Raw genomic sequence first — 15,690 nt, 5'->3', positions numbered from 1 at the left:
TCTTGAGAATAAGGCTGAATAGAACTTACAAGTTGCTGATAAGAGTTTTAAAAATTAACAATGAGTGATAAATAATGCAAGTAATCAAGGCAGTGGGTTTTTTTTAAATGCCCTTTAATTTGTAACAAAAACTGATCACAAACTCACAATACAAAAGAATCATAAATGCACACTATAATAAATTTGCCTTTATGACCTACTGTGAAGAGTCCAAAGCTTCCAAAATATATCAGCAGTTTTAGTGGTAAGCAGTAAGGCTCAAGGAAAAAGGTTTCTTCTACAATATCTTCAGACACACTATACATTAACATCTTGTGGGGAAGAATTTCTTCACTGGTAGACAGATTAGGCATTTTTGTCACACAAAATGGTTAAAAAACACTTTTTTGAGTAAAATTTAATGTTTTAAATAATTTAATATTGGTAAACTTGGCTAAGTCACCAACTAGAAACTTGAGAGAAGAATCAAGACAGAAATCTGAAATGATGTTTTTTCAATTTCCTCAAGTTCTATCAGACTGGTAAGAATTCCTAAGACTCTCCCCAATGGCATGAGGTATTTTTACTTTGAACAAATTTTTTAAAAAGCTATATCATATTAAATTTTCATAGAGACAATATTTTCAAACTGTATGTTAGTAATTTCCAATTTCTTGTCTTACAGAGAAATAGGCTTTTTGCAGGGAGAAATCTAAGAAAGGATAGGGAAAATGCACCTTTAAATATATTCGTATGATTTTTCACTGTGTCATCCGAGTTGTTATGTACAGGCTATCATCAGTCAGGGTTGTTCGACAACCCTCTAGGTGAGCTGGACCACATACTTAGCAATATAGAAATACACTTTACATAACGATCCTATCATTAGAATTTATGCTGCCACTTGCAACTACTAAAAGTTGACATTATCATAATTTAAAAAAAAAAAGAATGGCAAAAACACGTGTGTGTGGCTGTACCTGCAAAGGCAAAGCATGAATGATGCTAATGGTGGTATGTAAGGAAGAGCGCTGTGACAGAATACTGTCATGCCTGACACCATATGAGTAATTTTTCTTTTTCTTGTACATAAAAATTTGGCTTAGGAGCTGCCAACGTTTATGGGTTCCAGCAACAAAATCCTACAATTTCTAGCTTGTAGAGTTAGGCAAACTCTTATATTAAGGGATAGCTTAGGTAGAAGCTGCAATAAAAAGAAGTTTTTTCTTGGCTCAAAGATACTTCTTTTATGCTACTCCATAGAAATATAATGAACTTTACACTTACCTTATATAAAAAATAAGATATGCAAAACAGGTAATAACATTCACAGGTTAATTAGCAAATGCGATAACCCTCATTAGTACTAGGACTTGCTCTTAAAGCTTTCTCACTAACTTCTAGCCATTGGTACCAATATTTTGTTGCTATTCTTTTTCTGTAGGCTATTTTTTCAATCTCCCAACCCCACCCCAAACAAACATGTTATAATGGTAAATGATTTTCTAATTATCCATCTTCCTAAAGATTCTAATACTCATATACAAAATTGTGGCCCACTTCCACCCTCACCCGTTTTAAAATAAAAATCACTGCTCTATCAATGGTTTTGAACATTTTGGAAGCCTCCTTTAAGAAGTACACTCTCCAGGAAGTTCCCTAGTCCCTTTGAAGCCTATCCATGGTTCCCCACAGATGTCAACCAACTGCATTACTCACTCTAAAATTTAACTCTTCATTATGCCAGATAATGACAAATTTCAACGGTATATTTCTCCCACAGAATTGAACTAGGCCCTAGTATTATGCCATAGTACACATGGAAGAATGTTACAAGAATCAAATAAATTCACTTCTATATTTAAAGTAAGTTGTTGTTTAAGAGACAACAATATTTTATTGAATTATATACCAGCTAGATTCTAAATTCAGTTATACCCTCCCTATTCTACATGGCACAACACTATAAGAAACAAATAAATTGATTGCTCTATTTAGTGAAAGAATGTTGTTTAAGTGCCATCAACAGAGGAATAATGCATCCTCAGCATCCCCAATTGGGTTTTGTAAACAGCAAACCAGTTTTAGCTGATAATGTAACACTGACTATGCTACATTATTTTTAGTTATAAAATTTACAGTTCAAAGATCCTGCCAATTAAACAATTCTAAGAAATCATAGGCAGCCTTATATACTTTCCTTAATAGTCACATGAAATGTTTCCTAAGATTTTGTTTCCTTTACGTAAGATAATTACTATATACCCCATTTGAGAATTAATACTATAGGGTGCTCATAAAGCCTGAAAAAGTAGGCTAATTTACATAATATCCTCACTATGCCAAAAAAAACCATTACGGCCCAGACTTTGTGGGCATCCGGTGTTCAAGTTTACTGAAGGTTCAACAACCACTAAACATATACGAAGGCTGTCCAGCAAGTATCCACCCATGTAACATGAAAAATTATGAAAACTGTGGCCAGATACTTTCCAGACAGCCCTTGTATATATAATACTCTTAACTGAGCCTACAAGATCTTCACTGCTAACTTAGAACCAATCTAAATAGTATTTCTTAAGGAAATGACAGTTAAGTACATAACATAGGTCAGAGATATTACTACAAAATAGGAAGAAGAATTAAGTGGAATTTTCTTTTATTAATAGATGTCAAACACAATACTTTTATGTTATTTTAAAATTTTTGATAACTCAAGTTTTCTTCAGAAATTCCACAACAGCAATATCCATTTGCACAATACCTAAGCTGGAAGAGGATAATGGGGAATCAATAGCCCCCTCCTTTTCGTACTCAGAAGGCCTCAGTAAGGAAGCAAAAGATGAAAGGTTACTTTGTTCTTCACGAATATCAAGTGTTCCTGAGAGATGGTGGGAGAAGGGATATGACTTCAAGTAAGAAAAAAATATTACCTCAGCTCCTCATGAAACAAAGCTAAACAAATCCAAATTTGATGCACCGCTTAGTAAAATAGCTGAGGTTGAACTAGATGTAACAATAGTGAATCTAAAGAAAACAGTAGTCATAAAGCACCCTAATATTTTTTTAGTTTTGATAACAGGGATTTGTGCCAATAGAAATTCATTCTATTTGATGAGTCTCTAAGAGTTTAAAAACCATCTTGATGTTAAGTTTTAAAGCTGGCTGGAATTTAACTCTGTGAATGAAGGTGATTTATTAATGACTTTTTAAAATAAACTTAAAATAAACTTTAAGTTGGTCCGAGGGTTGCGGGTTGTTAAGCTAATTTCACATTGTCTCTTCCCACAACCACGCTTGACTAGCAAAAATAAAATAAAATAAACTTTAAGACTAAAGAGATTAGAAAAATTTAAATCCAACGCTACCAAGTGTTGGCAAAGATGAGGAACACCACAAATCCACACACTGCTAGTGGGAATGTAAATTAGTACAGCCATTATGAAACTAATTTAGCATTATCCAAGTTGAAGAAATGCATATCCTATCATCAGCAATTCCACTCCTATAGATATGCAAGGTGCACCAGGATACAGATTACCTTATATATGTATTACATTGTTCATAGCAATACTGTTCAGAATTCCAAAAACTAGAAAACACACACACACAATATCAACAGCACAATGAACAAGCTGTAGTTTATTCACATAATGGAATATATACAACAATGAATAATAACAAATACTGGTACTCACAACAGGGAAGAATCCTAAACATACAATGTTGAGTGCAAGAACTATATACAAAGGAATACATGTTATAGGAATCTGTTATGTAAAATTAAAAAGTACATTAAGCTGCTTTAAGAATTCATCTCATAAAGTAAAACTATAATACCAAGCAAGGACATGACTAACATAAATGTCAAACTATGGTTAGTTGGGTAGGGGATGTGTAAGATAAGATCAGGGAAGAGGCACTTGGGAGGCGTGGGCTTCAAAATTCTATTTCTTGAAATGAGTGGGAAGTCACACAGGTATTCTCTTTATAAAGATTTATCTGTATATATTGTTTTCTGCACTTTTCTGTGTATGTACATATATATTTAACAAGAAAAAGAAATGCAGTCATCCCTCAGTATTCATAGGGACTGGTTCCAGGGCCACCACAGATACCAAAATCCAAGGATGCTCAAGTCCCTTATATAAAATGGGTAGTATTTGCACATCACCTACATACATCATCCCATATACTTTAAACCATTTCTAAACTACTTCTAATACCTCATACAAGGCCTACACATCACATCATTTGCATGGATTCAATGTAGTACTTGGCATATGGCAAATTCAAGTTTTGGTATTTGGAGCTTTGTGGAATTTTTTCTTTCAAATATTTTTAATGCCAGTAGGTTGAATTCACGGATGTGGAATTCACGGATATGGAGAGCCAGCTGACTGTAATTATATAAACATCCGTGCCTTCTCAAATAAAACAAAACAGGCAAAGTTTCTCCTGTCATAATAAGGACTGATAAACTCAAGATATATTTGAAATGTAAATTTAATGAGTGTAGAACTTAGAATTGATCTAAACTATTAATTTTAAGGCAGAGGAACTTTAGTAAAAACTACATATGGAAAGTGAGAATCTGGAAATAAACTCCTTTCAGACTACTTGTGCCAAGCGCCAAAATTTTGGTGTACTCCGTCCCCAAGGGTAAAAGTGTACTTGTGTTGAAGGTGCACTGTTACAGGATACCGCACTTTATATGAAAGTATGTGTATATTTACATATATTAATATACATCTATAAAACAAGACACCAGAGGTAAGTAAAGGTAACAGCCATCTTTAAATGTGGACTCTATCCTTCCTCTGAGAAAACATCAAAGAGCAGAAGCATAAATATACCAGAAGAAGATGACCAACTGTTTCAGCTTCATTAAAAAACATATATCCATTACAAAATATCAACCACTTGTAATGTCCATAAAACTACCAGATCAAGTTTCTGGAAAACCAAAAACTTTTATGACAGTAATCCTAAGAGTATTTAGCACAGTTTTTTCATTTATTATTTGCTGAGTATATGTTTGCTACTTGAAAATCATAATAAATAAACTACATTCCCTGCTCTTACTGATAAAACAACGCAGTAGGAAATTGAAGAAGATAGTCAAAGCTGAAAACATAAGTTAATACAACAGTATTTTATCTACAGACCATTTTCAGAGCCTAGAAAGATAAAATTTTTTGTTGATCTTATGGTATCTGAGAGTAGCCAGTGCCATAGAAGGTGTTTGATTAAAACAGAGCATACAGATTGTATCAAAATAAATAGTTCTGAGTGATAATATTTAATCCTATTCTGAATCTAGTGGACAGAATTGTTTACAGTACTCATGTAAAAGGGCAGAAGATTTTATATGGACAAAAAGAGTTGGCTAAACTCTACATATTTTTTGGAACGAAGCTGAAGATTTAGCTTTTGCATTTCAAACTAGCAAATGACAAAGAATGTTGGCTATGGATGGTAGAAAAGGTAGCAAATCACGAGGTCTCTGACTCTGAATAAATTTCTTTCCTTTATGATTTAGAATAACTAAGATAAGTTAGCTATTTATAATGTAGGGAGTGTTAAACAGAGCTAATATAAATGTTAGTTCTAAAACTTACCTTATTATAAAATTTCCTAATAGCTGTTTGTCACTCTGGCCTTTGCTTCTGTCTTATAAAGGTAACATCAGCCTATAAAGTAATTTCTGGCAAAAATAATTAGGACAAAGGCTAAAGGCCAGAGATTCTTTCAAGCAGTTTTTCTGGCCTACAGGATATCATCTTTATTAATTTTTTATTTTTTTTATAATTAAATTATTTTATTATTTTATTTCTTAATTTTTTATTTATCACCATGACTCATTACTCTATAAATCTTTCACAACTGAAACATGGAATCACAGATAACACGTTACCAAACTGCACCCACGTTTCCCCCTTACTTGCATTATTTGTTTATGGTATGCGAAAGAAATATAAAATGATACAGTCCCTATAAAGAAGACCCCAAAGGCAATCACAGCAACAAAAAAAAATGAATAAATGGGACCTGATTACATTTAAAAGCTTCTGCACAGCCAAGGAAACAATCAAAAGCGCAGACAGACAACCTACGGAATGGGAGAAAATATGTGCAAGCTATACATCCAATTAAGGGCTAATAACCAGAATCTCCATAGAACTCAACCAAATCAGCAAGAAAACATCAAATAATCCCATTAAAAAGTAGGCAAAAGACATGAACAGAAGCTTTTCAAAAGAAGACAATGGCCAACGAACATATGAAAAAATGCTCACCATATCTAATCATCAGGGAAATATAAATCAAAACTACAATGAGATATCGCCTAACCCCAGTGAGAATGGCTTTTATCAAAAAGCCCCAAAATAACAGATGATGGTGTAGATGCAGAGAGAAAGGAACAATTACACACTGTTGGTGGGAATGCAAACCAGTTCAATCCCTATGGAAAGTAATTATGGAGATACCTCAAAGAACTAAAAGTAGACCTACCATTTGATCCAGCAATCCCACTATTGGATATTTACCCAAAGGAAAAAAAGTCATTTTATCAAAAAGACATTTGCACTTGAATGTTTATAGCAGCACAATTCACAACTGCAAAGATGTGGAAACAATCCAAGTACCCAACAATACATTAGTGGATGAATAAAATGTATATGTATACCATGTAGTATTACTCAACCATTAAAAAAATGGTAAACTAATGCCTTTTGTAACAACCTGGATGGAACTGGAGACCATCCTCCTAAGGAAGTATAGCAAGAATAGTCACTATGTAGTCACTATTAAATTGGAACTAAATGATCAACATTCATGTGTACATATAGTAGTAAAATTCAATGGAAATCAAGTGGGGGGGGCGCTGAGTTAATTCACACCTAATAGATACAATGCACACTATCTGGGTGATGGACATACTTATAACTTTGACTCAAACTGTGCAATAGTAATTCATGTAACCAAAATGTCTGTACCCCTATAATATTCTGAAATTTAAAAAAAAAAAAAAAAAAAAAAAAAAAAAAAAAGTACAGCCCTTCTGTAAAATAGTTTGGCAGTTTCTTATAAAATAAAAACATGCACTTACTATCCACTATCCCAGAGAAATGAAAACTTACATTCAGGTAAAAAGTTGTATACAAATGTTACTATTGCTTTCTTTTTAATAGCCGAAAACTGGAAATAACCCAGAAGACCTCCAATGTGTAAATAGTTAATCTGTGGCACCTTCATATCATGGACTCAGAAATAAATACTACTCAGAAATAAAAAAGAAGGAACTATTGGATACATGCAACAACTTGGCTAGATCTTAAGGAACTCTGCTGAGCAAACCAAGCCAATCTCAAAAGGCCACAGACTATATGATTCCACTTACATAACATTCTTAAAATGCAGAATTATAGAAACAGAGGACAGATTAGTGACTGCCAGGCATTAGAAACGGGAGGAGCAGAAGAGTTGAATGTGGGGTATGACTACAGAAATACGATGAATCATTGTGAAGGAACTATTCTGTCTCTTGACTACAGCGTGTATATGAATCCATACATGTGATTAAATTGCACAGAAATAAATATGCCACATGCAAATGAATACATGTAAAACTAGTAAAATATGAATAAGGTTGGTATGTCAATAAGGTGACTATTATCAATGCCTTGGTTGTGATATTAGGCTACAATTATACAAAATGTTACCACAGGGGGAAACAGAGTGAAGGATATATGGCATCTCTATTTTGTTATAATTTATTCCTATTGATTCAATTACATGTGAATCTACAATTATCTCAAAATTAAGTTTAAAAATATACATATACAACTTACTTTAACCATTAAAAAAATCCATTGCTGAATCTCAGATTTAAGCATGGGTAGAGGCAAAGCATTTAAATGTTTCCCTAGACACTGACTTGAGTCTTCAGATTGATTCTATTACAATCATCTCACAATGGAATAACTTTGCTCACTCCAGGTCTTCCTAACATTCTGAAATATTTTATTAAAATTACCTCTGACCTGAAACTAAATCAGTCAAAAAACATTTATCCACAAATTCACATTTATCCTTCAACCTCCTACTACTCAAATTGTGATTTCTGCAGGAATAGCAAAGGCATCCTCTAGCAACTGTTACAAATACAGAATCGCGGGCTCCTCCACAGAGTCAGAATCTGCATTTTAACAAGATCCCCCTATAGTCCCTACTCATAATAAAGTTTAAGAGGCACAGCTTTAGACATCGAAATTTTTTAGAAGACTTTTAAAAGCTTTAGACCAATGAAATTTTCCAATCACTAACATTTTTATAGTTTGATTTACCTAAAAAAGACAGCATACTTGTTATTTTACCCATCTCTTAGCTTCAATTTACTTAAACTACTTAACCTCAAAAATATGTCTTACCAATACTGTACTTTAAATATTGAGAAACCAAGAATTTTTTAAAAAGAAAAAAAATCTTGAATTACATAAAGGCTAACTGAGCTAGTTTAGCAACACAAAAATCTCACTTTGAATCTTACAGCCTTCTCCCAGTCAACTTTTTGTTCAAAAACCACACTGTAACCTTGCTAAATCCTTAATATCATATATCTCTGGTTCTCGAACTGGCTCTGCTTATATCTAGGCACGTGAACGTGGGCACAATATAAACCTAAGTACAATTACAGTAAAATAGAGGTTTCCTATAGTAACATTTTTTTAAGTTACAACTTTTATGTACTCCTGCCAAAAACTGTGGCATCAAAAGGGTGCTGATTACAAAACAGAGGGCAAAGAACTATAATCTAGTCACTCTGACTCTGGTTACAAAAGCACTACTAAATACACACAATACAGTCATTTTCAACTTTATCTCCCTCTGCTACCCCTGGAAAAATGGAACTGCAGGTCTACATAATAAGATGTAACAATGCTTAATGTCCTAATGGATCAGACAAAATCAAATCAGCAGAAGAGAAATGGCAGCAGCCAATATTTTATTCACACCTTATTTAAAAAGAGAGCCACTCTCTAGGCATATAGTTGAAATAGTAAGTAACAATTTCCTTAAAGGTTTTACAAAGCCATAGGTTTCTAATTTCACTAAAAATCAATCATATAGACACTATTTTTTTGAAGGGACAGATGCTCATTATGGCAATACAAATTTAGGAAAAAAAAAAACCTACCTGAAAGCTATTGTTTTTATAATTATCCAAAAGGCACTTTCATTTTATTTCTTAATTAGAAAATAAAATAACTGGAACCACTTCTTAACATTCCCATCAAAATAACTTAAACTTGGGTATTTGACTTAAAGAAGAACACAGACATTAATATACAATTACAGTAGATTTAGCATATGTATGGAAAATTATATACTTACTTTCTGAATAAATTTCTCAACACTCTGTACCACATGTTTATAGAACTAAAAGAGAAAAAAATGAATATGATTTTAAAATTAATTTGAGTAGATTAGAATTTCCTGCTAACCATAGGGTTTAACATAGCTCCAAAGGTCTATTTTAAAAACAGTAACTTTTAATCACGAATTTTCAGACAAACATTCATGTCAATCATCCCATTCATAAGCAACTAGCTGTCCCATATAATTAGCTTCTATGAAGTACTTACATAGTCAGTATATCCAAAGTGTGTTACCTTATCACAGACATAAAAGAATTCTATCAAAGTCTTTATGAAAGAATACTTTGAGAAACAGTTGTGTTGACAGCAAAATACTTGTCATAAGTACACTGGCAGTTGCAAATTCTTAGTTTCACGGAAGGAAAAGTAGAGATTTTTTGTGGTATAATTTTATGAGTTAAATCAAGGGTAGTATCAGAAAAATCAAATGACTGCAAACAGCATTAAGAAATGTATGTAAGGGAGTTGTTTTCAATTTCATTTATCTTCCACTTTTCCTGGAAAATGAACTGCAGGCATATATAAGGTGTAGAAATGTATGACATCCTTATGGACCAGACAAAATGACTTAGCAAAAAAGAAGTGAGCATATGGATTAAAAATTAGTAATCTGCTACTATCAATTGTAACAAAACTTGGATGATTTAAGTTTCATAAAACAGCATGAATAAACCTGAAAAAATGGAAATTATAAATTTAACATAAAGCATCTAGAATTTGTACCTAACAAATTTTAATACCTCAATGGCAATACCATAGTTAGCTTATTTCTGTTTAAAGAACTAAGTTGAATTGTGCTTCTATTCTTCTCTTCTCATGAATTACGCTTTTTAAGGAACACTACCTTAGACTGAAGAAATACTAGTACATTCAACTAAACCGTAGCATAAAATCCCATATATATAAAATCAAAAACAGGCTGGGCATGGCGGCTCAAGCCCGTAATAGGAGCACTTTTGGAAGCCGAGGCAGAAGGACTGCTTGAGCCCAGGAGTTTGAGATCAGCCTGGGCAACACAGCAAGACTCTCACTCCACAAAAAATTTTAAAAATTAGCTGAGCACGGTGGCACATGCTGCCTGTCCTAGCTACTTGGGAGGCTGAGGCAGATGGATCACTTGAGCCCAACAGCTTGAGGTTACAGTTAGCTGTAATAGTGCCACTCACTGTATTGCAGCCAGGGTGACAGAGGGAGACCCTATCTCTCTCATTGATTCATTCATACATACATATATAAAGAAAATAATCATTAACTCAAATTCACCAAATCAAAATCTGCAAGTTTAAGTCTGGTTAAAGTTTACTTACTATAAAGTATCAGTTTACTCAACAGTTTAAGTTACCTAAGTAAAAAAGCTAAACTACTACTTCAAGTTATTAGGCACTTTACAGGCACCTAAACACTGAAAATTGATATATAAAATATTAAATAATTACATATTGAATGAATTAAACAACTCTTCTGGAAGATACTTTGACAGTGTTTTCTACTTCTAGTTGCTAATTAGAATAAAACCGCTTATTAAACTTTATTCAAAGTTTCTGAATTCTCATAGGACTTCTTCCACAATACGTTATCCATGAGTTTTGTTGACAAGCCCTCATTAAGGTAATCATTTCTCTAAACACTGATAAAAAGCAATGACTTACCTCAATATGAAAGATAGTATCATTTAAATCCAACTGAAAAGCTAGTTAAAATCTCAGGTTATGTATGTAATAAATGAAGTTTTAAATAATACAGTACTTGGGGTTGAATATGATGATTTTTTAAAAACAACATTAAAAAATTAAAATAATACAGTGCTGAAAAACAATTGGTTTAGATTCTTCAAAAATGTCAACATCATGGGAAAAAAACAGCTGGGTAAAAGGATAAATAAGTATAATGTGTGATCTTGACCGGATCCTGAAAAAGCAGGGTGCAGGGGACAGCTACTAGAGTCAATACTGCAACAAATGCAGAAATATAAGGATGAATTAGGATGAATTGTATAATAATAATTATACGAAAGTGAAATTTCTTGCATATGTGATTTGGTGTATTATGGTTACTTAGAAAAATGTCTTTGTTCCTAGGAGATCCAAATTCAAGTATTTAAGGAGTGAGTACTATTACGAATGAAGACTCTCAAATGATTTAGCCAAAAAAAATGAGAATAGTGTGTGGGCCTGCACGTGCATAGAAATAAAGCAAATGTAGCAAAAAGTTAACAATTAGCAAATTTTAAGGGAAAAATATGTGATGCTCTCATAATATTTTACAACTTCTGTTTATATTTTTTCAAAATTAAAAACAGTAATAATAAATCAAAGCAGTACAGTGTATCACAATAAGTAAGACTTTTTTTTTTTAAACATTTACTCTTCTTAGTACTTTTTTTTTTTTTTTGAGACAGAGTCTTGCTATGTTGCCCAGGATAGCTCTGGGCTAAAGCGACCCTCCCATATCAGCCGCTGAGCAGCTAGGACCACAGCCATGTGCCACCACACCCAAAGAGGTAGGCTCATGAGTGACAGGAACCTGGGTTCAAATTCTAGCTGTATTTATCCCTACTATTGCAAAGTATTTAATTTCTTAGTCCCTTCCAACATCTGAAAATAGGAAATAATGTTAGCACTTACACCTCATTAAGTCCTTCAATGAAAATTGTATTCTTCTCAACAAGTTATGTAAAATGCATCAACTATTAATTTTCACAGAATAAAAATAATTATACGTGTTTGCATACCCTCAGATGGTCATGATCATAAGATTCAGGTCATAATGCAGAATACTACAGATAAGAAAGTGTAACACAATAAACTTATTCTATATTGAGCTTATAGATACCCTGAAAAATCACTTCTTTGAAGAATTTTCTGCCTTAAATGTGCTTATATGTCACTGAACTTATCTTCTCTTTCATTTTCTGCATGTTAAAGTACAGGGATTTTAACTGCAATGATGTCAGATATTTACTACAAGTCTGAAAACTAAGCTTTGGCCATTAGAAAACTGTGACTTCAACTAATTACCTAAATTTTCTCCCAGTAACAATTACTAGTAAGTAGGAATTTGTTAAATTTAATACATTGCTGATATTCAAAAGACAACTTAACTAGCTGGTGCCTCTGGTTATGCTTAATGTTTAATTCAGAGTAGGAAAACATATCACTTAACATTCATAGGTTAATACCTACTTAGTTAGAAATAAGCACTTATTCATTCTCAATTTTAAGAGCCCTACTAAAGCAGGGAGTCTTAGCCCTGGGGATAAGAATTTCTTGGGAAAATGGCTGTGGCTGAACTTCAAAGGGTCCTTCAGCCAAGCAATTTTATGTAAAATTTTGTGCATATGTGTATTTCTCTGGAGAGGATCCAATCTTTTCCTGAGATTTTCAGAAGCATCCATGAGTCAACAGAGGTTCAAAACCCACTGTATTAAAGCAATGGCTAAATGTCTACGGTATTTTCCCACAGTTCATATATCTTATGTACAGTGAGGCCCAACTGTTTCCCATAATGGCCCATTTTCAAATCTATAATAAATTCAATAAGAAAGAAAATTAATATGTCAATATTTAGAAACCTTTTACCAACTTGTGTTTCAAGATTCTGCAAAGTCAGTATGACAAATAACAGTGTTAAAAACACTCTTCTCAATGTGGATATGTCCAAAATATTACGTGCTTAAGAAAGGTAAGGAAAAATTATTGCTTCAAAGTTTATGGAAAAATATTTATCAAAAGTATCTCTCGGCCGGGCACGGTGGCTCACGCCTGTAATCCTAGCTCTCTGGGAGGCCGAGGCGGGTGGATTGTTTGAGTTCAGGAGTTCGAAACCAGCCTGAGCAAGAGTGAGACCCCGTCTCTACTAAAAATAGAAAGAAATTAATTGGACAACTAAAAATATATAGAAAAAATTAGCCGGGCATGGTGGTACATGCCTGTAGTCCCAGCTACTCAGGAAGCTGAGGCCAGAGGACTGCTTGAGCCCAGGAGTTTGAGGTTGCTGTGAGCTGGATGACGCCACGGGACTCACTCTAGCCCGGGCAACACAGTGAGACTCTGTCTCAAAAAAAAAAAAAAAAAAGTATCTCTCTCTAGGTGGGAGAGTTCGCAGGTGATAAATTTTCTCTTTTATGTTTTTCCACCATGATGATGTATTAACACTGTAAAGCAGAAAAGAATATGTAATCTACAAAAATTTTCCCCGATACAAAATATTAGTGTAGTATTTTCTTTTGAAACACAAGAGTAAAATTTATTACTCACCTTAATAGCTTTGATGGCTGCCTTCGTAATTTGGGTCATTTTCGCTTTAGAAATGGGTGGTTTATAGTCATTCAGGGAATACAACTGATGAGAAAGAAGAACAAATTTTAAATACAGCAAAAGTGTCTCCAAGCAATTACATGAAACTATCAAACATTTCCAGTTTTATATTCTCGATAAAATCAAAATGCTGCTTTTCTTTTAAAAATCGAGCTCACCATCACTAGCCATCAGGGAAATGCACATCAAAACCATAATGAGCTATCAGTTAATAGTTACTTGCTTATAATAAAAAAGATAGATAACAAGTGCTAGCAAGAATGTGAAGAAATTGGAACTTCTATACACTGCTGGTGGGAATGTAAAATTGTGCAGCTTTGGAAAACTGTTGGACAGTTCCTCAAAAAATTAAACAGTTAACATATGACCCAGCCAACTCCACTCCTAGGTATATACCCAAGAGAATCAAGAACATATATTCAAGTAAAAATCTGTACATGAATGTTCAGTATAGCATTATTCATTCAAAATTCATAAAAAAGGAAAAACAATCCAAATGTCCATCAACTAATGAATGGATAAACAAATGTGCTTTATCTATTCAATGAAATATGAGCCATAAAAAGGAATGAAGTACTGATGCACACTACAACATGACCAAACCTCAAAAACATTATGCTAAGCTGAAGAGGTCAGATAAAAAAGACCACGTATTATATGATTCCATTTATATGAAATATCCAGAAAAAGTAAATCTATTGGTGGTTGTCCAGGGCTGAGATGGTTGGGGAGAAACAAGGAATGACAGTTAATGAGTACGGTGTTTCTTGTTAGGATAAGGAAAATATTCTAAAATTGACTGTGGTGATAATGGCACAACTCTGTAAATATAGTAAAAACCACTGAATTGCACACTTTAAATTGGCTGATTTTATGGTATGTATCTCAATAAAAACTGCTTTTAAAAATCAAGGGATCTAACAATAACCCCACCCATCTTTATTTTGAAATTTCTCATATAAGCAAAGGAAAATAATAGTGCTTAGAAAACAGTTAAAGACAAGGTGGGGGAATTAGGCAACAGACAAATAACTAAGCTTAAATGAATACTGATTAAAACTTCCAGTGTATTCACTGACGCTAAGATTTTTAACAATTATACGGTATTAACTACAAGTCTGGAAACTAAACTTTAGCCATTAGAGCACTGCAAAAACAACTTGAATAGGCATTAAAAACAACTCAAAAAGAATTTGTTGGTTAACCAACCAGAAATTTAGGAAGTCCTCTATAGCTTTCATTCCAGCACCCCTTGCAACATATCCATCACTGAATTCTATTCATGTTTATCCTTTACATCTCTGGAATTTGCTCAGTTTTCCCCATAATTTTTTCCCTTCCTTTTCTAACCACAATGATCACAGTCTAAATTACCTTCATCTCTCACCTGGAGAATACCTAAATAAATGTGGCATGTTCTATACCACATTGAGAGCTATCTTTCCAAAACCTAATCTGATCAGGAGACTGACACCCATCCACTCCCAAAACCCCCTTAGAACAGTCAAGGACTTCTCACTCTTTGTATTAAAAAAACACAAAAAGTCTCTATGTATAAGACCTTGCCTGGTCTGACTCCTATCTACCTTTCCAGCCTCATTTCACACCATGCACCCAGCCCCCTGCTGCAGACACAATGCTCTTTTTTTCAGTTCCCTACCACAGCACCTTTAAAATGAGGCTTATTTCCTCTATTTGGAATACTCTCCACTAGGGCCTCCCCACTATAATGTGTACTCATCCACCTTAATCAAAGCATCATCTAATGAGGAAAAGTTTCCCTATTTCCCCAACCAGATCAATATCCGCTCCCCCTTTTATGCTTTCATTGTATATCATTCACCTTTGAAGCATTAATTGCAATAATCTGACATTTACTTGTATGATTATTTAACTAATACTTGATTTTTAAAAAGGACCGTCCCAGTCTGTGCAACATGTCAAGACCCTGT

General features: G+C 33.6%; 1 protein-coding gene across 1 annotated transcript in view; it reads right to left on the bottom strand.

Moving 5' to 3' along the window:
* LOC105812402 (T-lymphoma invasion and metastasis-inducing protein 2-like) overlaps positions 1-15,690 on the bottom strand; it is a 466,869-nt gene that overhangs the window by 420,521 nt on the left and 30,658 nt on the right. The window contains 2 exon segments of the mRNA XM_012646833.1: positions 9,379-9,423; positions 13,679-13,762. Coding sequence (XP_012502287.1) covers positions 9,379-9,423; positions 13,679-13,762 — 129 coding nt within the window.

This window comes from Propithecus coquereli, unplaced genomic scaffold (assembly GCF_000956105.1).
Source record: "Propithecus coquereli isolate 6110/MARCELLA unplaced genomic scaffold, Pcoq_1.0 Scaffold25, whole genome shotgun sequence".
Classification (NCBI taxonomy): domain Eukaryota; kingdom Metazoa; phylum Chordata; class Mammalia; order Primates; family Indriidae; genus Propithecus; species Propithecus coquereli.
The sequence above is the reverse complement of the archived record's forward strand: the minus strand, read 5'-3'. Positions and strand labels throughout refer to the sequence as shown.